Genomic DNA, 23,851 nt, shown 5'->3' on the forward strand with positions numbered 1-23,851 from the left:
GCGCCTGCGCGTCACGCCTCGTCACGCAGCGTCACGACGGCCCGGCTCCGCCCCGCCCTCGCGCGGCCTGGGCCCCGCCCCCGCGGGCTGTGGTTGGCGGAGGCGGCGCAGGCGCAGACGGCAGGGCTCCGGAGCAAACACCCGGCTGCCAAGAGCGGACCGTGCGCGCGGATCTGGGTCTTCCCGTCGACGCGTGCTGGAGTCGGGCTGGTTGCGTTGAGGATTTGTGCATGATTGACGCTCATTACCTAGCCCTTCCCAGATGCGGGGGCCACTCGCCCTCGTCGCGGCCTGCCGTACCCGCCCCCCGCAACGAGGCCCGCCGCGCATCCGGGGGTTCGGGCGAGGGGGCGCCGGGCCGGTGTGCCTCCCGCGTGGGGCCCGTCCTCGTGCCGCGCCTTTGTTGTCTGGCGTCGCAGAGTCTCTTTCTGGGAGGTCGCGCTGTCTGCCTGTTTGTGTAGACCTGCCCACTCGAACTGCTTGCTAGCTAGTCGCGGGGGGTCTGGGGGCTTAAACCTAGGAGACTGCTCTTTACTTTCCGAGGTCTGCGTTCCTGCCAGCTCACACTCTCCATCCTGGAAGACCGCTCTCGGGGTCCCTGGAGGGCTTCTCCTTCCGCCCTTCCCCCAAGTCAGTCCCAGGTTGGGGAGACCTGGGGGAATCTCACATCGCTGTGGGTTTAGTGCCTCCTTCTGGCGCTTCTTGCTGAATCCGCCCGCGCGCTCCGTAGTCTTCTGTGAGCTGCTTTTCTTTCCGTCTGCCTCTCAGCCCCGTTTGCCGGTGCTGGGTCTGGCAGTGCTGCACAACCTTTGTCACCGGCCCCCTGGGAGAGGGTTCATCCCCTCCTCTACAAATTGTCTGTTTTCCTTGCCTCGTTGAAGAGTCCTGGTTCCCCGCGCCTCCCCGCCCCCCCCCCCCCCCCCCCCCCCCCCCCCCCCCCCCCCCCCCGTGCCTGGGCAGTGGGGAGCTGCAGCACACTTCGCCTTGGGCTCCATTTTGGTTTGGTTTGTGATTCAGTTGCTGAAAAAACATTATTTGGAGAGAAAATACTTTTTTTTTTTTTTAATTTTAAATCTGTTTTTGAGAGAGAGGGAGTGCCTGTGCACACTGTGGGCGGTGGAGGAGATGAGCAAGTGATAGGCAGAGGACCTTCATGAGCTCAGTGGACTACGGCCAGTGAGGGACAGAGAACCCAAAGGAGGCTCCATGCTGTCAGTACAGAGCCTGACATGGGGCTCGAACCCACAATCTGAGACGTCACCACCTGAGCCGAAATGGGATGCTTAACTTACTGAGCTACCCCAGGGTCCTAAGCAGAAATGTTTTAAGGGTTAATATTATTAAGACTTGAAACTTTTCAATAGAACATCTGAGCTAGAGATGAAAACCTTGACGCTGATTAATTTTTAACATAAAAACTAGGTTTAAAAACCACTTGCAAAAGATTGGAAACAAATGTGCCAGGAGACAGCAGGAGGGCCTGGGCTGAGCTGGTGGGCAGCGCTTCTAGGTTGTGCTTTGCCACCAGAGTCCCACCCTCCATCCAGCCCCATGTGCTGAACACGGGCAGCTGCCACCACTGACGCCCCTTTCCAGAGACCGCACAGCACCCAGGCCTCTGGAAAGGTGGGTGAGTGGCAGCTGTGGTCAGTGTGGAAGGTGTCACTCCAGTCCTTGGGGACCCAGACTGCTTTGAGGTCTGCTGTCAATCTGTGTGTTTCCTTATGGGAGCCAGGACTGGCAGAGGATGCAAGGGGGTGCTTATAAAGGGGGTGCTTGTAGGCCCTCATGGGGCTTCCAGGGCTCAGAGCTCAGTCAGGTAGGCCCTTGTAGATGCAGGGAGGCCAGGAAAGCGATTGGGCCAGAGCTCCAAAGGAGGGTGCTAAGTGTTGATGGACAGCCAGCGTCACCTGCTGGTGCCGCTGACCAGTCCCAGGATCTTGTCAGTCTGCCCTTCCTCCTCCTCCACCATCTGATGGCACACGCCTGCTCTCTGGCTGCCCTGTGGCCCCCTCAAGCCTTAGCAATGGCTCCTACCCAATGGTCCTAACCAATGGCGGTCTTGCTTTTGCTGTCCTGTCGCAGACCTTGCATGACTCCTGTGTGCCTATGGCAATGCTGTAGTTAGCTGAATTCGAGTTAACTTGGGCTCCCCTGCCCTGGGCATTAGAAGTTTCTAAGTCTAGGCCAGGAGTCTCCTGGCTTGTAGCTTAGAGCAGGGCATGAGCGAGGGAGAGCGTGTATGTGCACGTACATACCGATGCCTTTGAGCCCTCCCTTACTAAGGATCTTGTGACTATTTAAAGAGATGCACATACAACCATAGATGGGCGAGCAGAAGGCGTGGCTTCCGTTTCGCAAGAGTAAACGCAGCCAATAAATAGGTAACAAACAGGCTGCGTCGCAGTTGTAGTCCACGACACGCCAGATGGAGCCGCAGGGTGGAGGGTGTGCCTGCGCACAAGGACATGGGGTGCCTGCGCAGGGAAACAGCTCTGGGAGGGATGTGGGTGAGCGGCTGCGGGAGGCGGAACCCGGGGAGCCTGTGCATTGGAAAGACTGGGAAACGTGGCCGAGATGGGGAGGTGTCGCACCGCGTTGTTTCCGGGTGCTGTCGGGACGGGAACGCACACGTGCCGTGCGTCCGCTGAGGCCTGGGTGTCCGCTGCAGACCCGTGCCTGTACATCCCGCGCTTCGCCCACCTGCTGGAATTTGGTGAGAAGAACCACGAGGTGTCCATGACAGCCCTGAGGCTCCTGCAGAGGATGAAGAGGGACTGGATGCACACTGGCCGGCGCCCCTCGGGCCTCTGCGGAGCAGGTATGGTGGTCTCACCGGCCATGCTGGTGCTTTCTGCCCTGACTTGCAGGCCAAACACGTGGGTGGTGGGCGGGCTGTCTCCGCACCTCAGCTGGCCCTGGAGGACTCTCAGTCACGGGGGCAGGGCAGGACTCGTGAGGCCCAGGCCACGCGGCCAGCCTGCCCTGACCCCACTGCCCGGTCAGTACTACAGAGCATGCCCGGGCCTCTGGGGGCGACTCCTTGGCCCCCAAAAGGTAGCTCTCTGGTTTTCCCTCTAAGCAGCAGCTGCCTGAAGGCAGCCCTGCACCCCCGTCCCCGAGGTCTCGGGGTCTGCTGTAGCCCCTGGGCCTGGAGCCCTCCATGCAGGCCGTTACCCTGGTGCCCACTGGCTCCACGCCTGTGATGGATGCCAAGGGCCTGCATCTCGCTCGTGGCTACCAGCAGGGCTGTCTCCCATTTCAGAGCCCAATTTCCAAGTGCACTGCCCACTTGGGGCCTGTCCTAGAATCAGCCTGGCTGTGGCCACCACATGGGGCCACTGCCTTTGCTCCCTGACTGTGGGCTGTGTGCCCAGAATTTTCACATCCGTTGCCAACCAGCGAGAGTCTGCTCCCTAGCCTGAGGGTTACATGAATGACGTTTGCTGGTGGGCTTTAATTCTCCTGCTGCAAAGCGAAAGACGGGGTGTGTGATGGGCGCCTTCTTCGTGGATAAGTCACATAGAGTTGGCACACAAAGCATAGTGTGGCTTTCAGGGGCTGTGACGGTTCCATACTGCGTAAGCGCTCCCCATGGCGAGGCTGGGGACCATGCGCCTGCAGGCCCCCCAGGCAGGGCTCTCCCCGCCGCAGGTCATCGGCCCGAGGGCTGGGCTGCACCTGTTCCGATTCCTCATTCCCGTCATGCCCCCCTCCAGCACTTCTGGTTGCAGCCAGGATGCACGATTTCCGGAGAACCGTCAAAGAGGTCATCAGCGTGGTCAAGGTGTGCGAGTCCACGTTGCGGAAAAGGTAGGTGGCTCTTGTTTGTAGCCTGGGGCACAGACACTTCGGCCGTCAGGCCCAATCAGGCCCATTGGTCAGAGCCGCCTCCTGGGCGTCTCCGTCAGTCCTGGCTCCACACCAGCTGCATCTGGTTTCTCTCTAAGGTAGGTTGAGGTGGACTGTGGGAACCCGGGTCCCTGGTCCCCCCACGCTGGGGGACGCCCGGCTGAAACCGAGGGCCACCCGGCTGAAACCGAGGGCTGCTGGGCCATGTGTCCGGGTCTCCACAAGCTCCTGCTTTGGAGTGCGGTGTCCGTGGGGTGTCACAGCTCAGCCTCAAGTACATGTGGACTATGACGGGACAGTCGTGAGCCTGAAGCCTGATTGCTGGCAGACCTGTAGTTGGGCCTGTTCTCATGAATCTGGAACATTCGATGGCTAGTTTTCAGTAGAGATCGTATTCTGTAGTAAAGTATTTTGCTTGTTCAACCTTTAGTTCTCTTCAAAAAACTTTAAAAAAAAATTTTTAATGGTTGTTTTTGAGAGAAAGAGAGAGAGTGAGAGACAGAGCATGATCAGACAGAGAGAATCCAAAGCAGGATCCAGGCTCCGAGCTGTCAGCACAGAGCCCAACACAGGGCTCAAACCCACAAACGAGATCGTGGCCCGAGCTGAAGTCGGTCACATAACTGACTGAGCCACCCAGGCGCCCCCCCCCCCAAATTTTTTATTGAATGTTTTGTAGGTTGGGCGCTTGGGTGGCTCAGTCGGTTAAGTGTCTGACTCTTGATTTGGGTCATGGGATTGAGCCCCGAAGGGCAGGCTGAGGGCAAAGCCTGCTTGGGATTCTCTCTTTCTTTCCCTCCCTCCTGCTGGCCCTCCATCTCTCTCTCTCTCTGTCGCTCGCTCTCTCTCTTTCAAATGAAAAAAGAAAAGGTGTTCTGTAGGCTGGGTGACGCAGCGAATTAACCTCGAGTCACAATTACCTAGGGCTGCTGGCTTGGCCGCCTCCCTTCCGGGCCCTCTCTGAATCTCCCTGTGGGGGCGGCAAGGGGGCCACGGGCTTCCCTCCCAGGGCCCGCTGCGGGTGCCGGCGGCTGACTTCAGGGGCCCTGTCTCCCGGCGGCTCTCCCATCCCAGGCTGACGGAGTTCGAAGACACCCCCACCAGTCAGCTGACCGTGGACGAGTTCATGAAGATCGACCTGGAGGAGGAGTGCGACCCCCCGTCGTACACAGCCGGGCAGCGGAAGCTGCGCCTGAAGCAGGCGAGTCCCTGAGTCTGTGCGGTGCTCTCGCGTCCTTCGAGGGGCTTCCTAGACTTTGTGTCACGTTCCTACCTGGGAATGAGCCGCCTAGTTACAGATGCCACGCTGGGTCTGTGTCCGCCTGGCTCGCAGGGCGTGGTGGACAGATGGGTGGGTGGGGCAGGGCTGGGGCCCCGAGGGCCCCTCTCCCCGGGCTGAGGGCCCCACGCCTTCTCAGGGTGTTCCCGAAATGTCCCGGGCCGGTGCTGCCTTGCTCTGGGCCCAGTAGTTAACGCTTATCAGGAGAGCTGGGAGCCCCCATGTGCGGCCTGCGGGGGCCCGACGGCCCTGGGGAGGCAGGTCTGGGCAAGGCCGGGGGCCTGCGAGGAAAGGTGGGGTGCGTTCCTCAGACCTCGCACACCTGCCTGTCTCCGCTGAAGTTGCTGGGTGCTTTGTTTCAGCTTGAGCAAGTCCTGTCCAAAAAACTGGAGGAAGTTGAAGGTGAGCAGCTGATTTAAGGGCTCCAGACGCCCCGGGCTCCCAAGGATGGTGGGCTCTGTGCTGACAGTAGGCTTTTAATTCACTGCTTCAGGTGAGATCTCCACCTACCAGGACGCGATTGAGAACGAGCTGGAGAGCAGCCGGCCGAAGGCGAAGGGCGCCCTCGCCAACCTGACTCGAGACGGTGAGTGCCCTGCGGCCCTGCGGCCTCGAGGGACCCGCCCCCGCCCCCCCCCCCAGGGAGTCCCCCCCCTCGCACAGGCCGCCCTCCAGCCTAGGTGCCCTGGCCACCGGCCACCTCCTGGCCCTGACGTGCTGGGCACAGCGTCCAGCGGCTCCCAGGACCCCCGCTCCCCCAGGGTCCAGCCCCGGAACCATCCCTAGCGCCCAGATCTTCCTTCTAAACGTCCTGCCGCCGCCCGCCCCGGCCTGTGCCCTCCTCCACGTCGTGGCTCAGGCGCACGTGTCTTCCCACCTCGGGGCACGTGTGTGTTCTTGGGTGGATCTTTCTGTGCCCATGCGGTCTTCCTCTGTTGCCTGCCTTCCGGGTTCTCTGGGGACCCCAGCTGTGTCCTGGTTGGCCAGGGCCAGGTGCTCTCGCTCGCCGCCCGCTCCTCTTCCCCGAGGTCACTCCCCCACCGCCCCCCAGAGCCCTCCGGCCCCGCCCCACGCCGCCTCCCAAGGGCCAGCAGCTTCTGCCCCGGGGTTTTCCTCGGCCCCCTCTGGCCCAGGCCACCCACATCCGTTGCCGCCGTAGGGGTGTCCTCCCCGTCTTCACCGCTGCTGTGCTGGGAGGACGCTCGGCTCCCAGGGCCACGCTCCCGGTCCCCGGGTTTTCCGCGTGAGTCACACGGTGGCAGCGGGCGGAGATGCCACCTCACCCTGTGAACGGAACGCCTGGGCGTGGTTTTCACGGGGTCTCATCTCCACCGCCGTGACTGTTTCGGTGTCGGCGGGCCTGTGGGCCCTGGTGAGCACGGCCCGCCTCCTGGATTGTGCCGTGTCGCCGGGCCTCCCTGGCTGGGCCCCTGGCGCCGTCCACGCAGATGGGCAGAGCGGTGTCTGAGGACATGTTTGGTTCGTGGTTTCCGTGGGATTTGCTCTTCCCTCTTTCTACATAGTGCTGTTTTCTGGCGCACCAGCCGGCTCCCAGGTCCCTGCGAGCCCGGTGTCTGTCCTGACGCCTTCCTGCGCGAGCAGGGCCGTCTGCCTCCAGCTTTGCCCGCGTCCGGGCCTTCACGTGCGAGGCCCCGTCCTCACGCTGGGGCCTCTGGTTGGCGGTGCTCTCTGAGGACAAGGTTTAACTCAGTCTGGTTTTTGGTTAGTTTCCACGTTGATCACACGGCCCGTGACATGGTTGGTGCCATGCTCTGTGCTTCTCTGTGTGTTTGTGGCCCATCCCTGGTCTGTGGCTGGAGATGCCCATGGGCTTAGGGAAGGAGACCTGTGGGTCGGTCTGGGTCTCACACTGGTTCGGACCTTTACTCGCTCTGCCCGGTGACCCCTCATGGACAGAGGTGGCCAATGTGGGCTGCCCCCAGCGCGACTCCCGCACCCGCCGTTTTCTGACCTGACGGCGTGTCTGGTGCCTGGCTTTTGGGTGACTGCCGGCGTGTGCCCGTCCTGTCCGTGTGGGCTGCTCCCCCTCCCCCCCCCGCCCTTCCCTGCCATGCGGCCGAGAAGTGGACCGGCCTGAAGGTTTTTCTCCCGTAGCAGGTGTAGCCCATTCACCTGTGACTCTGTGACTTCTGGTGTGGTGGTCTCCACGCCAGGGGCCCCTCGCCACAGCCCACAGGAGGGGAGTGTGGGTGGCATCCTCAGGCGGGGACACGCAGGCGTCAGGGCAGAGCACAGCAGATTGATCCAGAAGGGTCGTCCCCTCCACAGCTTTCCTGCTTCCAGGACGTCGGTGGTTACACTCCAGGTGTGAGTCCGTGCCCTCCCTGAGCTTGAACTGTAACACGTTCTGAACTAGAGTAAGGCCTGCCCCCCCTTTTTCTTAATCGTTGAATGTTTAATTTTGAGAGAGAGAACCAGCAGGAGAGGTGAGAGAGAGAGGGAGACAGAGGATCTGAAGTGGGCTCTGTGCTGAGAGCCAAGAGCCTGAAGTGGGGCTTGAACCCACGAATCGCAAGACCGTGACCGGAGCCAAAGTTGGACACTTAAGCAATGGAGCCTCCCAGGCACCCCTAGAGTACGGTCTAACATAAGCTCTAAGCTTTGTAAGGAATTGTGCACGTCGTTGGTGACTGTTGAGTAGTTTTATCGAGGCATAATTGACGTATAGCAAACTGCAAATTTAGAAGGTGGCATTTGGTGAGACCGGGCAGTGCCCCGGGCCTGTGTCAACCCCTGTACCCAGAGCCCGTGGAACTCGGTTGTGCTTCCTGGAGTTTCTCCTCATGGGATGACGAGGTGCATCCTGACTGCCCCCCGGCCGCTCTGCTCCGAACGAGTGCGCAGGTTAGATGTGCAGCCCCCAGGCTGTGGTGCGTGGCTGGCCTGATGCACGCAGGCCCTTGGCCCGGCCGGCCGACGGGCGTCTGGCGTGTCCTCTAGGCTTGGGTGTCGTGCACACAGTGCTGAGGTTTTCTTCCTCTTCTCCCGGGCGAGCGCCGAGGAGTGGACTTGCTGGCCAGCTGCGGGGCACGTGCCCCCGGCTTGGAGGGGCCCCCGCGCGTGCGCCCCCCCCCCCCCCCCCCCCGCCCCGGGATTGGGAGCCGCTTCCTGACACTGCTCACGGCCTGGCGGGAGGTTGGGGGTGCCCCCAGAGGCTGCGGCCCAGTCCTGACGGGCTGCGGGGTTTCCTATCCGGGAGTGTCGAGAGGTGCCTGCGAATCTTAGACACAAGCCGCTCACGGGAGGGCCGCTTCTCGAATTGATGCGATTGCGTTACCGATGTTTTGTGGGTTTTTTCACGAGTCGCTTCCTAGGTGTGACTAGATGGTTTTGCCGAATTTAAAGCTACAGATGTTTTCTCCCGCTAAAAATAAAGCTGTGTTTTTAGGTATTATGTTTATCTTGAGCGTTTTCTGCACAAACATGAGGCGCAGGCCGAGGGCCATTCCTGGGGACGTCGGCCCCAGGACCAGCCACAGCTTTGAGCTGTTTTAATCGGTTGGTTGTTTACGTTAGCGAAGTAACTGCCATGTGCTGCCAGACAGTGATGTTTTTCTGCACAAAGGTGGGACTCTGCCTTTCGGCGCGGTTCACGGTGGTGCGGGCGGTTGTGTCCCTAGGCTCCGTGGAGGACGCCTCGCCCGGCGTGTTTGGTGAGGATGATGCCGAGGACGAGGAGCTGGAAGCCGCCGCCAGCCACCTGAACAAGGACTTTTACCAGGAGATCCTCGGCAGCGGCCTGTCCGGCAGCTCGGAGGTGGGCGGAGACCCTGAGGGGGGCACCAGGCCCCCTGCCCTGGAGTCCCTGCTCGGCCCCCTGCCCACCGCGGCCAGCCTGGGCATCTCCGACTCCATCCGAGAGTGCATCTCCTCCCAGAGCCAGGACCCCAGTGAGTGCCTGGGGGCCCAGGGGGGAGGGGAGGGGGGCGCTGTGGCCAGTAGATTCTAAGTCCAGATCACCCTCCCCGTCGGGGGGGGGTGGGGTACGGTCTTACAGAAGGGTGGGTGCTGTGCCCGCGGTGTGAGCCTTCAGTGACCCTGGTATGGGCTCGTCACCCTCCCCAGCTCAGTCCCGGCCAAGCTCCTCCACGGACACTGGCTGGGTCCTCCGCCCATCCCTTCTTGTCGGACTCAGGGCACAGTCCCCACATGATGGGCTCTGGCGCGGGCAGTGCTGGTGGCTGAGCAGGAGTATCGCCCCCACCCCCTCCTCTGGTTCTGCCAGGTGTTACCCCCGTGCCAGGCCTGGCCCCCTCAGGTGCCCCCAGGCCACAGAGTGCAGGCCCTGCCTCGTCCCCAGGCACCGCGGGCTGGGCATGTGTGTGCCAGGAGCCTCTGAGAGGCTGTGCCGCTCAGATGGTATCGCTTGCCTGCAGCCAGGCATGGGACGGGCGGGACGAGCCTGCCCTGATGGCGGGGACATCAGGATGAGAACGGTGACACAGACACGGAGCCCAGTGGTTAATTAACTACATGCAGGTTGTCCTGCGAGGGCCATTGCAAAGGCCCCGAGACAGGGAGGGACCGTTCCTGCAGGAGCTAAGCCGCTGGCAGGGAGGAGTGTGACTGCTGTCTGAGCGCCAGGGCCAGTCTGCGGGTCTCGGCCCAGAGCAACAGTGTGGCCCACGGGTTGCAGGTGGATGCAGAGGACTCAGCAGAGGACCATCTGGTGATGGGGGCCACAGAGAGCGGGGGCTGCCCCATTTGCTGGGCCGTGCAGACTGTGCTGTTGAGCCAGCTGGGGCAGGAGGGGGTGGCCAGCGGGGCTCGGAACGCCCTGCGTGGGTCACTGAGGACTCCCAGAGGTACCTGTCCTACTCTGGAGACGCTGCCACCCCCGCGGGGACTGGGGGGGCGCCAGGGCTGTGGCTTTGGTATTGTGTCCTCGCTGCACCCGGCGAGAGCTACACCCTGCTCACAGAGCGGGGCCGGACCTGTTGGCCACGACGGGCTCCCGTACAGCCAGAGCCCCTGAGTCCCGAGACAGCCCGGGGGCGTGTGTGCTCGCTCCCCAGAACTCGGCCCCGAGTGACCACTGCTGTGTTTCCCTGTAGCGGACGCCTGTGGGGACGGTGAGCTGGACCTCAGTGGCATCGACGACCTGGAGATTGACAGGGTGAGTGTGCGTGCAGGCTCCGCCCCTGGGGGCACGTGGTCTGAGCTGGGCATGCACCCTGCCCTCCAGAAGGTGGGGCATCCCCACACTGGGCCACCACACAGCCACTGGGACCCTCATCACTTCCCAGGGGGGCACCTTGCCCTCAGCTCAGTTCCTTCTCAGGGACTTGTGTCCCTACAGGCTGGCCTGGCTCCTGTGCCCCTGCTATTGGCCTTGGAGAGGGTGGGGGACGACAGGGTCCCTGACTGCCCCCGCCGCCCTGGGGGCAGCCTGTAGCCTCGTGGGGCAGCCCACCCCTGACCCGTGTGTGCGAGCAGGGGGGGCGTTGGTGGCTAACACCTGGGCGCGGTGCTGCGTTCTGCGCAGTACATCCTGAACGAGGCGGAGGCCCGCGTGAAGGCGGAGCTGTGGATGCGGGAGAACGCGGAGTACCTGCGGGAGCAGAGGGGTGAGTGCCCGCCCGCCCGCCCGCCCGGGGACCAGGCCGCGGGGCCCCTGCTGATGCCGCCATTTGGGGACTTTTCAGAGAAAGAGGCAAGGATAGCAAAGGAGAAGGAGCTTGGCATCTACAAGGAGCACAAGGTAGGGGCGCCTGGTGCCCGTGGGGCCAGCCTCGCTCCCCTGGGTCACACCAGGGCTCGCAGGGGGCAACACTGACCTGTGGCCCTGGCCGCCCAGTCCTGACTGTGCTGGCCTCCCCTCGGACCGATGTGCCCTTTGGCTTTGGGGAAGATCATAGGCAAGCTGAGTTGGGACCTTGTGACCTTCGGTGACACCTTGTCCTACCTCTTTGACATGGGAGAACCTGCTTGTCATGCTGCCCTTCCTGTTTTCGGTCACAGTGACGTGGCTTGCTGCTCATGTGGCTGGACGGGGAGCAGCTTTCTGGGGCAGAGAATGAAGGAGGCTGGGGTGGCTCTGGCGCTTGGGCTCAGGGTTTGGGGCCAGCACTGTGGCAGGGGAGGCTGGTGGGAGGCACAGGTGTGCCCCTGTCCATGGTCCAGCACCCTCAGGACGAGGTCCGTCCCTGTGGGGGACACCTCCAGAGCTCAGGGACACCCTGCTCTGCCCCGTTCGGGTGTCTGCATGAGGGACTGGTGGGCAGGCAGGCAGGTCACACACCCTGAGACCTCCCCGGCTGATGGTGACCTGCTCATTTGGAGAGCCGGTGGAAGCCGCCCCCAGAGGACCCTGATTGCTGAGCCCCCCACCTGCCGGTGTGCAGCCGGCCATGCCCCCACATCCCCTGTGACACTTAGCAGGTTTGAGGGCATTGGGATTTCCAGGGGGTGGTGACTCTCCCGTTTCCATTGAGCCCAAGAAGTCCTGTAAGCGCCGGGAGCCAATCCAGGCCAGCACAGCCGGGGAGGCCATCGAGAAGATGCTGGAGCAGAAGAAAATCTCAAGCAAGATCAACTACAGCGTGCTCCGGGACCTCAACAGCAAGGGTGCGGGCGGCCTGCCCGAGGAGGACGCGAGGCCGGAGGAGCGGACCGGCACCCGGAAGCTGTCTCGGAGGAAAACGCCTGTCAGGAGGCACAGGGCCGACCCTGTGACCAGCGTGGGGAAGAGGTACTGTGCCCAGCGGGCTGGCTGTTGGTCCTCAGCAGGGGCAGGCCTGGCCGGGCGGTCAGCACCTCAATGCTGGGGGCAAATGTCTGCCTCGCGTGGCGGCCGCTGCCGTGCATGTTCACGTTTGCGCACAGGGTGGGGGTGACAAGGGGCTGCAGCCCTGGAGAGGGGCTTGTGGCCTCAGGGCGTATTCTGTTCAAGGAGTAGGTGAGCTGGCCTCTCCTCCCTGGAGGACCCCCTGCCCTGGCCGCACACACCTCTCTCTGTTGAGAGGACAGGACAGGGAGCAGAGAGCACACCGCTGTGGGGGGGGAGGGTAGCAGAGAGCACAGTGTCAGGGGAGGGGGGAGCGGGGGGGGGGGCACGCCACAGGGGGAGGGGCGAGCCGGGAGCACACCGTGGGGGTGGGGGGAGTGGGGAGCAGGGAACAGGCCGCCTGAGCCGGCAGGGGGGGTGTGGCGAGCGGGATGGGCCCAGGGGGTCACCCGCCTGCCCAGAGGCACCCTGGATGGCCTGCAGGGGCCGGATGGCTGACCTCCCTCCCCGCCCCCCACGTCCATCCAATCTCTGTTGCTACCAGTTTTTAACTCTAATTGATCTGAGAAATAACATTCTGATTTGCTGTTTTATTTCAAGTGGGAGTAAAAATTTTCGTAGTTTCTGTGACAGTGTATTTTAAGTTTTGTTTATTTAAATAAGGTTTGCACCCAGTGTGGAGCTTGAACCCATGGCCCCGAGATGGAGAGTTGTGTGCTCCACAGACTAAGCCAGCCAGGTGCTCTTGGTGACACAAAGTGTTTTTTCTTTTAAGATTGTTTATTTTGAGAGAGCGAGAGCGGGGGAGGGGCAGAGGGAGGGGGAGAGAGTCCCAAGCAGGTTCCACGCTGTCAGCACAGAGCCTGATGGGAGGCTCGAACTCAGGAACCATGAGATTGTGACCTGAGCCGAAGTCAAAAATCCGACGCTTAACTTGCTGAGCCCCCAAGCACCCATGACGGTTTTTCTATAAATTGGTTAATCCGCTCCCTGGTTCTCAAGCGCCCAGGACGGCCTGCCAGCCTAGCACCCTTCTGGTTGTGGTCCGGGGCCTGGGGAGGTGCCCCCAGCCTGTGCCCTGCCTGCTCAGTGGACCCCCCCAGACCGGGAGAGGCAGCTGGGGGACCTGAGCCCTCAGGAGCTTTGCCTCTGGTCGCCAGCAGACAGGGCGCAGAGCAGCCCATCTCCTAGGTCGGCTGTACCCCGTTGGCCCTACTGTGTCTGCGGTCCAGTCTGTGAGGGGGCAGCGGGCTTCCCAGGTGCTTGCGGACCCTCCTCTGGGCTGCTTGGCTCAGACCCCTGCCTCCCTGCCGGCCGCCCCACACCGCTGACACCCGTGACCCTTCAGCCAGGTGGGCGGACAGGGCCGGCCTCCAGGGGGAGGGGGCGTCCACCTCTGTGGGACTCGCTCTCCCTGAGCAGGGCCTGTGGACTCTGCTGGCCGCACGCCTGGCTCCTGCCCAGAGGCCGCCGGCCTGAGACTCCGCTGAGCAGAAGCGCCCCATGAGTGCCCCGAGTGCCCACCCACCCCGCCCCCACTGCCAGGGGCTTGTTGGCATGTCACAGTGGTGGGGTGCCACTCGGTCACCTGAGCTCCCCAAATGCTTTCCCTCACCAGCCCTGGGGCAGGGTCCCTGAGCGTGGATGGCTTCTGTGGCCAGGCCATGGGAGGGGAGCCTCCCTCTTCCCAGCTGGGGTTAGCGTTCCTCTCCTCCTTCTGTTTATCACGGGATGGTATGGCAGGTGCTCCGGCTTTTGTGTTCAGGGGGTCTGGGGGGGTAGACCCCCACCCGCTCCAGCTATCCAGCCGTAGGGAGGAGCAGCGCTGTGGCCGCCCCGCTGTCCGCAGCCCCCACACACTTGTCCGGGGCCCAGGGCAGCCCGGCTTCAGGTCTGTGTCCCTCAGCTGTGGAGGGACGCGCCGCAGGTGGCCCAGGGCTGCCTCCTGTCGGCCCGAGTGGTGTTCTAGCTGAAGTTGGCGTTTGCCACCAACGTTTTGGAGAAGCTTTCCCTAGAAGGACCTGCTTTCCAGCCTCAGCCGAGGGCTCCACTCCCGCCCCCGTTCCCAGCACAGCGGCTCTGCCCCTGCGGGGTCCAGTGCTCACCCGCGCCAGCGCTTGGCTTGTGAGGTGGGGGCTCGGGGACAGGTGCTGTCCCCCCCGAGTCTGTGTCCCGTGCACCTGTGATGGCTGGAGCCACGTGTTCAGCGCGGCCCCAGAGGGGGTGGGGGACTTGCTGACTGAGAGAAGGCGGAAGGAGGGGCCGGAGGGCAACGAGCTAACGGCCTGCAGGGTCTGCTGGGAAGAGTGACGGCAGAGTGAGCCCTGAGGAGGCGGTCAGGCCGCGGCTGTGCTCTTGGGGAAGTGGAGATGCCGCCGTTAGAGACCGCGCATCTCAGCGGGGCCCCCTGTCCCCACGCCAGCAGCCCGGCCCGGGCTGAGGCCCCCGTGGTGTACTTCCTTCCAGGTTGAGGCCCATGGTGTCTGCGCAGCCGGCCAAGAAGGCGGCCATCGGAGAGGTACGGGGTGCGGCCGCCGTGGGGGCGGGGGCCTCGGGTCCCGGGTCGGAGCAGCTGAGAAGCCAGGCCGCCCGGCCCGGACACAGGGAGGCCTGCGGGTGGCAGGGAGGTGTCCGAGGAACCGGCCTGCCACCCTGGGGCCACGCTGCAGAGCGGTGTCCTCAGACAGTGTGCGCTCTGGGCGAGGCTTCCTGGGCGGTGTGGTGTGTGCAGACCGAAGGGGAGGTCATGGGCTCCGAGCGTCCTCACTGACTGCTCTGGAGGCGTGGGAGGAGTCCCTGCCGGGAGCTCCCAGGGCCGACGGCTTCCAGAGCCTGTGTCCCTCGCCCACAGACCTTGCCCCAGAGCCCGCCCACCCTGGGAGCCGCGCCCGCCAGGCCTGCGGCGGTGCTGGTAGAGAGCGGGCCCGTGTCGTACCACCCCGAGGACGAGCCTGATGAGGAGGAGCCTGACGAGGACGACGGGGAGCCCTGTGTCAGCGCCCTGCAGATGCTGGGCGGCAGTGGTGAGGGGCGGGGGTGCTGCAGAGAGAGGCTCCAGCTCGCAGCTCCTGGCCGCCCTCAGCTCAGGCCGGTCAGCTGCAGAGTGTGTTTTTTGTGTTTATTTTATTTTTGAGAGAAAGGGAGAGAGAGGACCAGTGGGGGAGGGGCAAAGAGAGGGAGAGAACCCCAAGCAGGCTCCACAGGGCAGGCCCTGATGGGGGGCCCGAACCCACAAACCGTGAGGTTGTGACCTGAGCCGAGGTGGGCTCTCAGCCAACTGAGCCGCCAGGAGCCCCAAGCCCGTCAGCTTCAGCCTCAGTCTTTCTCCCCGGGGGAGGGGGGGCTCTGTCCGCCCCGAGAACCCCGAGCCTTGGAGGTCACGGATCGGGCCCTGCCCGACGTGAAGGCCGGGGGCCCCGGGTCGTGGGGAGCCGCCGGGCCGGCGGGAGCGGGGCGCCTCGCCGCCGCTCCGCTCACACAGCTCCCTTCTGTGCTCCGCAGATTACGGCTGCGACGGTGAGGACGACGACGGGTACTGAGCCGTGGCCCTGCCGCCTGCGGCGTCCGGCGGGGGAGCGCGGGCCGGCCCTCGCCACAGCCACTCAGCACCTCTGCGCACTCGCTGCCGGGACCACATCTGGAGCGTCGCCGGAGCGTTTCTGCCCAGCAGGGGACTAGACCCCTGTCCATGTGTCTGGTCCCGTGGAAGGAAACTGAGGCGCGAGGAGGCCCACTTTGCAGAGCAAGTGGAGGGCTGAGTGGGCTCTGCCCCTTGTGGAGCTGGGTGCCTGGCCCCTGCCTCCCAGGAGCTGAGAAGCAGCACCCGGACCCACCCCTGCGGGGCCAGGGCCGCTCTGTGCCTGCAGCTGCGTCTTCAGCCAGACCCCGGACCCAGGCCCACTCCTGGCCCCCAGCCAGCCGGCCATGAACTGAGTCGGCCACATGGCTGAGCAGACTAGGACGGTCGGCTCCATGTCCCCAGGCTGCACAGCTGGCCTGGGTGGTGCCCCCACAGCCTCTGCGGCTGCTCGGGGTGTCGGGCTGGCCCTGCTGCACGGAGCTGAAGCCGGAGCCGCCTCTTGTCTGACCTGGGATCTGGCTCCGTGTCCACGGAAGGCTGGCAGGCAGAAGGTCCGCAGGCCTGGCCACCCTGCTCCGAATGGCTCCTGCTGCTCTCGGCCGCCCGAGGGCCAGGCTTCGTCACCAGAAGACCCAGCGACCACTTTCAGGGTTTCCGCTTGGGCGTCGCTGTTCTGGACGTGGCCGCCGATGCAGGGCAGATGCTTTTGCTGCTCCAAGCCCCAGGCCTGGCCACCCTGCCCCCCTCCAACGGCAGAGTGGGGCCCCACTGCCTTCTGAGGGCCCAGCCCTCCATCTCCAGGGCTGGGCCAGGCCCCCTGTCCCAACGTAGCAGTTTGCAGGGGAGAGCTTTGAGGTCCTTGACTAGAAGGGTGTGTGCCCAGCAGCCAGCCTGGACCCTGGAGCCGGACAGGAGTGCGGGTTTAGTGTAACAGGAAGATGGTCACGTCAGCAGAACCCGCTGAGGCCATGGTCTGTGCTTCTGCGTCCAGGCCCGGGGCCTGCCCCAGAGGAGTGAGGCCCTGGTGGGCATGGGGGGGAATATGCTGCAGGCAGGCTGGACTCAGGCCCGGCCCTGTGGTCAGGTGCACGAGGGGGACGTGGTTCAGGTTCATTGGCAATCCCCTTGTGCCCGAGTCTGTCCCTGGCATGGGACATCCTGGCCACGGCCCCTCATGGGCCCGCAGGGCAGGGAGGCCTTGGCCACAGTGGCTCTGAGAGCAGCCCCAAGCGCTGGCTTTCTGGCTGAGTGGGGGTTCACTATATCATTTGGGGAGCAGAGGGTGGGCCAGGCCTGGCCAGGACAACTGGCACCCAGGACTTCCCGGGTGGAGGTGTGGCAGTGGCCGTGGAGGGGACAGAAAGGCCCTCTGGGAGAGGGGACCACCTCCACCGAGCTCTGGCAGGACACGTCCCCCCGGAGGCTGGACAGGGGAGGTTTCCTTGGGGGAGGGGGTGCTCCGCCCCAGGGGGGAGTGGGGTTTCTGCGGACGTGTGCAGCGGGCGTGGGGGCTCTGAGGGAGGAGGCAGGTGCCCAGGCGGCCAGCGCGGCCAAGGCCGGGAGGCAAGTGCAGCTTGGTTCCCCGTCCACGTCTGGGGACAGAAGGAGGAGAGGCACACTCAGAGGAAGGGCTGGGGCTGTGGGGCAAGCGACTGTCCCCGTCCCCGGAGAGGATGTGAGGAGGACAGTGAGACCCTGGCCGTGACCTGGGGCCTGGCAGCCAGCAGCCTCTGTGCTCTGTGTGCGGGGCACCCCTGCCACCAGGGTAGGCTTGCAGGGCACATGTAGGCTTATGTGCCCCTCTGCCCCACATCGGGGCGCTCCGAGAATGACCCACTCCATCCACTGCTGGGCGTAGGTCTCTCCAGGGGGCCGCGGGGGGGTTGCAGCTGCTGGGACACGTGTCCCTGCTGGCTGGGTGGCGGCAATCTGCACCCAGAAACCTTGGGGAGGTCTGGGTGCCTAGACCAGGGAGAGGCAGGGCCTTTCTCCCGCATTTGAGGGTCAGGGCCACTGAGGTGCTGATGGCCAGTGGGCAGTCAGACCCAGGCTGGGGTCAGGCCCCAAGGGGGTCTGTCTGGCAGTGGGCCTGCCTGGGGGGTTCCCCCCCCACCGTGTGCAGGTGCTGCAGCCAGGTCCCTGCACTGTGGACAGGCGGTGCCAGCTCCACCCTGATCTCAGCTGAGACTGGAGGGGCACAGGAGCCTGCGTCACCTCTCAGGCTACCCAGTGTGACAGGGTGACAGCCACCCCCTTCCTGAGTGCTGGGGCCTGGCCAGCGACAGCAGGCATCCTGAGAGGAGCATGGGGATCCCCTCTAGCTGTGTGCGGAGCTGGGGGGCTGTCAGGTGAGGGGGCACTGTGAGCACGCAGCACCTGTAGGACACGCTTGGGGGCCGGGCTCCTCCTGGGGGACTGGAAGCGGCATGCAGGTGCGTCCCGCAGGCCCCAGCTGGGAACAATGTGCCCATTGGTTCCTGGCCCCCCATGTCCAACTTCCCTTGGCCAGCACATCCCCCGCAAGAGCAGTGCAGCCCAGTGAGTGAGAGCCAGCACTGGCCAGGATGGGGCACCACACACTAGCAGGTGTGCAGGGACATGCCTGTCCCCACACAGGCCTGCACATGCACACGCATGTCCTGGGTCACGGCCTCTGGAGCACTCTGGGGGCCCAGGGCAGGCGGCCTCCCCTGGTGGCTGTGGGCCTGCTGCTGCTCTTGCCGGTACTTCTCACAGGGCACCTGTGGCAGGGCCTGCCTTGTACCCAGTCCACAGCAAGGAAGGGGGACAGCCAAGTTCTGGGGCGTGTCTGAGGCACCTGCTGGTCCCCTGCCCACCCTGTGCTGTGTGACATGGCACCAGTCCATCCCTGAGCCAGAGTCGAACTACAGGGTAGCTTCCGGATGGCTGCAGGGAGATGGGCAGGCCACAGCATGGGGGGGCAGGTCTGACCCCCCTCTCCCCAGGCAGGGGGGCCCCTCGGGGTTGCCCAGCAGGAGCCTCGACAGACCGGTCCCAGGCATGGGGGCAGACAGTGGGGGGCCCTAGGGCAGAGAGGGAGGTGGCATGATGGGAGTACCCTCTGTATCCACCTCCCAAGGGCTGTCCCCAGGGCATGACATCTATGCAGTCCTTCTGAAAAGCCATGCTCCATTCCAGCCTCCCACACCCGCCCTGCTGCCCACTGTCACCTGTGATGTTGTGGTGACACCAGCCTGTGTGTCCTCAGGCCTTGTGTGCCCTAGGCTCACATAACCCATCTCCCAGCTGCTCCCTGCCAGGTAGGTGCCTTCCTGCGGCCCCTAAGTGGGCAGCCATGCTGATGGCCTGAGGGCAGTGTGGGTCTCTGGAGGAGGGGCTGGGCAGCCCCCAGGGTGTCCTGCTGGGCCCCGTCACCCTCCGTCCCAGCCTCCCTGGACCAGGCCTCTCTGTCCACCTCCTCCCTCCAGCATCCTGTCCGCCCACCCCTCTGTCCACCTCTGGGTGGCTGCAGCACGAGCAGGTGCATCCTCCGCGGGCCCCTCAGCGGCTCTGTGGTGCCTTCCAGGCGGGTCCAGGGCTGCAGATGTTCCAGTGGGGCAGACTCAGGGACTTGAACTGCAGGCCGCACACACAGCCAGCAGGGGGATGAGGTCCCTCAGGCTGACCACGTCACTGTCTTCAATCCTGTCCTGCCCCCTGGCAGTCGCTTGGGCGTCCAAGCCGGGCCTTGCCTGGCTTCACAGACGGGTTGTTAAACTGCGCGCCCCCTGCCCCAGCCTGGGAATGCTACATTCCCCGAATAATAAAGACTAGGAGCTTCGAAGTGGCAGTGTCTGCGGTCTTTGTCCAATGTGTCAAGGTCTCTAACACCTCGCTGAAGGGCTGGCTGAGCCCCCCACCCCCCACACACACTGTAGACTCGCTGCGGCCCATATGCCAGCCCTGTCCCCTTCTTGGGTCTGAGGGCCCCCTTGCCCAGAAAAGTGGCAAAGACAGGCATGGAGAAGAGGCGCCAGAGCCCTGGAGGCCCAGCAGGAGCTGAGGAATCTGCTGGGCTTCCCGGACACGCCTCTGCCCCAGGCCCCTCCATGTGCACCACCTGGCCCAGCAGACCATCTGAGCTCTCAGCCTGCCCTCCCACTACACCCCCAGCTGCCTGCGACCCTAGGGAGCCCCTTCCCCCGCATAGGGCTGGTTCCAACTCCTGCAGCCACACTCCTGGGGAGCAGGGGTGTCCCAGTGCCAGCCAGGCTTGGGGAGGACTCGCCCGGCAGGGGGCAGGACTCTGCTGGTCTCCTGCCCTGCAAGAGGACTGATGGCCTTTCTTGTGCCCCTCCCCCCATCCCAGCACCAGCGCCAAGTGCTTGCTGACACCCAGGGGTCAAGCTGCCACTTGAGCAGGACACTCAGCCACCCTGCGCACGTGACCTGGCCCCTTGGAGGATGCCAGAGGGGCTCCTGAGTCCAGGCCTCAGGCTTCACATGGGGACCATGCTGTGTGTGGCCAGCAGCTTCCTTCAGCACCCCTCTGTGCCTACGTGCCTGGAGGGCTGGCTGGTCCCTGGGGAGGCCTGGGCCCCAGCCAGGCTGGCAAAGGGTAGTGGCCAAGGGACTGGCTCCAAAGTCACAGGCCCTTCAAAGGGACGTGGGCGGTAGCAAAGTGGAGACTCTTTATGGCTTTCCGGCCAGCAGAGGAACCTGGCTCAGGAAGCCATTGTCCCCATACAATGGGCCCGGCTGGGACCTGTGAGCACAGGGGGCCCCAGACTGGTGGGACCTGACCTTGACCCTGATCAACCACTGATAGTTGACAGTACCTTCTCACGGCGACCGCAGCTGGTGCTGGCCAGGAAAGTGGACAACCGCCCCCGAGGGCTAGAGCACCAGGGAGGAGCAGGTGGGGAGCATTTCCGGAGCAATCCCGGAAGGCTGTGGTGGAGGCGCCCCCGCAGCCCAGGCCGGCTCACAGGTGGGCAGGGCGGGGCTGATCACCTTCCATCACAGGGGACAAACTGTGAGGCCACAGGGAAACCCCTCCAGCAAGCACCCAGGAGGCCAGTCTCTGCCAGACGGTGCGGGGGCTGCCCTTGGTTTTGAGAAGCCTTTGCACCAGCCAGGCTGAGTCCTCGCAACAAACAGGGACATTGTCTGCCAGGTACCAACCTGGTGTGGCCTGAGGTGACCACTGTGGCCCCGCACCTGCCTGCAGCAGCAACTGGAGCTGAGCAGGCACCTGGGCGTGGGGGTGGGGGTGGGGGTCCCCTCAGGCAGGAGGCCACGGGTCAGCAAGGGCCAGACTTTGGCAGGACCTGCAGGGTCCCAGCAGGGCCCAGCAGAGGGCAGTGGGCCCGGCGGTGGAGCCAGGGCCGGCACCTGCCCCTGCACAGCCTCACCTGGGCCCTACGTGGGTGCGTGTGTGTTACACACTCAAGTGCACACACAGACCATGTGCTCGTCATGTCACTGATGGGGAAATGGAGATGTCTGTTCACGTCTCAGTGCTCACTGCCCTCAGATTTCCCTGCGGCCTCCCCACGAAAACCCCTATCAGGATGAGAGTGTTTCCTCCAGCCGCACACGCAGGACTCTGAGAATGTGTTATCTCCCACCCATTGGTTCTCAGATGTGTTCACTCAGCAAGTGTGCACAAAGCCTCCCAGCAAAGGTTTACTCTGAGGTCGGCCATGGGCCACGGCAAGGCAGGAACAGCCTCCGCGCTCTGGGGAAGTCCAGCAGGCAAGGGGTGGGAGACAGAGCAGATCAGGAGCGCGGCCCACTGGACCGCAGAGAGGTGGGCTTCGAGGGGGGCGGGGAGCCAGGCAGTGTCTGAGCAGGTGGCCTCATGGGGATGGGCAGCAGCAGGTTGGCGGGTCTGTAGAAGGTGCAGGGCAGCTGGGAGGAGTGTAGGATGACAGGGAGGCCACAGAAAAGGGGTGGAAATCTGGAGCCCATCGGCCTTTGGGTGGGATTCCAGGACCCCTCGGTCCAACCCCAGACTGGGAATGGGAATATTGGGAGAGGTGTGGTGGTTTCGTGGCCCAGAGGACCGCACAAGCATGCAAGGCTCACAGCCCTGCGCACCGGCGCACTCCGTTCCCTTCTCCTGCGGGCTCTGCGAGTGCCTGGAGGCGGCCCGGGTCCAGCCAGCAGGAGGCGCTGCAGGACGGTCAGGGAGCCGTGGGCTGCTGCGCGTGCACGAAGAGAGCCCTCTAGTGGTCTTGTGTGTGTCTGCGCACTTGTGTGGGTCAGTGCCCTGGGGAGCCTTGCTCCTGGGGGCACTTCTCTTTGGGAAGGAGTCCACCCAGGTGGCTGGCTCCTTTGCTATTTACATCTGCATCAGGTGCCCCTCTTGACCACCTGCTGGGCCCTCTCCACTCACCCCTCAGCTTCACTTCTCGTCTCACTCGCACAGCGTCCCCAGGACCCCTGGGTGAAGGGCGGGTTCTGCGGTGGACAGAGGACTCCGGGTTCCTGTAGAGGGTCCAGATTTCGTGGAAACCTCTAAGCTATGTGCAGTGGTGACATCTTTAGGAGGCCCTGGGGTGAGAGGGGTGTAGGGGTTAGGAAGACTTACTGGAGGAGGAAGGGTCCATTCTGGGACTCAAAGGAAGCTGGTCAGGCCACAGTGGGACACAGAAGAAGCAGGTGGGCCACCGACCTGGTGACAAAGGGCATGGGAGAGGAGAGGGACGTCTGGTCAAAGCCTCGGGGGGTGGGAGAGGTCAGGATGGGGTGTTATGTTTCTTGCAGAGGAGGGGCGAGGGGAGTCCTGAGTCCATGGGTGGGGAGCAAACATGTGTCCAAAGAGATGGGCAGAGGCGGTCTTGGCGGCCCCTGCAACCCTGGCAGCTCACCTGCTGGCTTTGGGCACCTGGGGGGGCAAGGAGGCAGAGAGCCCTGGTGGCTGGAGTTGGGGCGGGAGGGACCTGCAAGTCTTTCCTGAGGGCAGAACTAGACCCTAAAACACGGGGAAGGTGGTGGGTGGAGTGGGGTTGAAGGGCAGGGCTGGGCCAGGCCAGGGATGCTGGGAATGGGGTTCAGAGTGGCCTTGCCAGCCAGGTGCAGGCTGGGGTGAGAGCAGAGGGCATAGGTGGGGGAGGGGTGTGTATAGGGGGGGCAGGGTGTCCCCAGGCCAGGCTCCCAGTGAGTCACTGCCAGCCCGGCGACCCGGCGCCGCAGGGGCCCAGGCTGGGCTGGCCGCAGGAAGCTGATAAAGGGCCAGAGTCAAAAGCCTCCAGGCCTCCCACTTCCTGCAGCCCCAGGAGCAGGGCTGGTGCTGGGGGCGGGGGCTCCTGGCGGGCATCTGCTGATGCAGGCCCAGGTGTCCATGGCCTGGCCTGGATGGCCGGCAAAAGAACACAAATTGTGACCTATGACCGCCTGGCTCTGCCTTCGGAGGATGTGATCGGGGACGTCATGGTGGGCACAGGGAGCCTGCGGCGGCCGCAGGCAGGAAGGCAGCGCAGAGGCAACAAATCAAAGGGCAGAGAGGAAGGGGTGGTCAGGGCCAGGACACAGCCAGGGCCAGGGCGGGGACAGACAGGCCAAGTGGGTGCAAGTTTACCTGAGGGCCACTCTGTCACCTGAAGGCCAGGGATGTGTCCATCTGTCTATCCGCAGAGTGGTCCCGGGAGATGGGGTGCTCCTGGGAGGCAGGAGGGGCAGGAGGCCAGCTGGCAGGGGCGCTGAGGCACCCAAGCTTCGTGGGCGACCCCATGGAGCCACTCCCAGTGACCACAGCGCCTTTGCCATGCCTGATCTACAGGATCAGATCCTGTAGAGACGGGGGAGGGGCAGGCAGGGATGTCACCATGAGCGAGAGCAACCTCGCCCCACGCCACCCAAACTGGTCCTGCTTCCTCAGGGCCACATCCCAGCACCACCATCACCGCGGTCACCCCACCAACCCAACCTCTGGGGCCCTGTGGCAGAGCCATCATGCTTGTGCTGTCCCTGCCAAGGATGGCAGCCGACGGCCACCTTCTCCGAAGCCACGCCACCATCACGGCTAGGCGTCCCACCCAAACAAGGCCACAGAAGCGCAGTGAGGCGCCGACGTGCCTCAGCAGGGCTTCTGATGCGTTTGGTGGGGAGAATACCAAAGACCACGCCCTCCGCAGATCTTCGCCGACACTGCACAAGGCCAGGCGTCGGGGGCTGGGCCACGCGGGAGGCGGGACCACTCCCGCGCTGAACTCCCTGATTGGCCTCTGCGCGGTCGACAGGGGCGGGCCTGTCACCCATTGGCCTGCAGCTGGAGGGGCGGGGCCGCCGTCAGCCCAGCTCTCCCGCCGTGCGTCCCGAGACCGGGGGAGCGCGGGGACGCCGGAGTGCGGATGGGGCCGGCTGATCGCGTCTCCGGGCCGGGCGTGCGGGCCGGGCCGGGCCGGGCGTCAGTCCCCGCGCCGGG

At 64.2% G+C, this 23,851-nt stretch overlaps 1 protein-coding gene and 1 long non-coding RNA gene across 5 annotated transcripts in view; one reads left to right on the forward strand and one right to left on the reverse strand.

Annotated features, from left to right (window-relative positions):
* The window catches only part of BRF1 (BRF1 RNA polymerase III transcription initiation factor subunit), a 51,356-nt gene extending 32,092 nt beyond the window's left edge, over positions 1 to 19,264 (forward strand). For 2 of the 4 annotated variants that reach the window (XM_029952875.1, XM_029952878.1), the window contains 13 exons: positions 2,672 to 2,821; positions 3,720 to 3,813; positions 4,927 to 5,053; positions 5,494 to 5,533; positions 5,625 to 5,717; positions 8,773 to 9,042; positions 10,207 to 10,268; positions 10,638 to 10,719; positions 10,798 to 10,853; positions 11,587 to 11,843; positions 14,346 to 14,397; positions 14,731 to 14,902; positions 15,381 to 19,264. In XM_029952875.1, coding sequence (XP_029808735.1) covers positions 2,672 to 2,821; positions 3,720 to 3,813; positions 4,927 to 5,053; positions 5,494 to 5,533; positions 5,625 to 5,717; positions 8,773 to 9,042; positions 10,207 to 10,268; positions 10,638 to 10,719; positions 10,798 to 10,853; positions 11,587 to 11,843; positions 14,346 to 14,397; positions 14,731 to 14,902; positions 15,381 to 15,418 — 1,493 coding nt within the window. In that variant the 3' untranslated portion in view covers positions 15,419 to 19,264. Of the gene's footprint in view, positions 1 to 69; positions 631 to 1,011; positions 2,385 to 2,671; positions 2,822 to 3,719; positions 3,814 to 4,926; positions 5,054 to 5,493; positions 5,534 to 5,624; positions 5,718 to 8,772; positions 9,043 to 10,206; positions 10,269 to 10,637; positions 10,720 to 10,797; positions 10,854 to 11,586; positions 11,844 to 14,345; positions 14,398 to 14,730; positions 14,903 to 15,380 lie in introns of those variants that run through there. The other 2 variants (XM_029952877.1, XM_029952876.1) reach the window with 2 other exon arrangements.
* Positions 19,265 to 21,095: 1,831 nt separating this feature from the next.
* LOC115302470 lies at positions 21,096 to 23,211 on the reverse strand. Its single transcript, XR_003913486.1, has 3 exons — positions 23,006 to 23,211; positions 21,821 to 21,978; positions 21,096 to 21,313 (listed from the first exon to the last, which is right to left on the reverse strand). It is a non-coding gene; the product is annotated as an uncharacterized LOC115302470 (long non-coding RNA).
* Between the last annotated feature and the right edge of the window lie 640 nt (positions 23,212 to 23,851).

Source organism: Suricata suricatta, chromosome 9 (assembly GCF_006229205.1).
Source record: "Suricata suricatta isolate VVHF042 chromosome 9, meerkat_22Aug2017_6uvM2_HiC, whole genome shotgun sequence".
NCBI classification, from domain to species: domain Eukaryota; kingdom Metazoa; phylum Chordata; class Mammalia; order Carnivora; family Herpestidae; genus Suricata; species Suricata suricatta.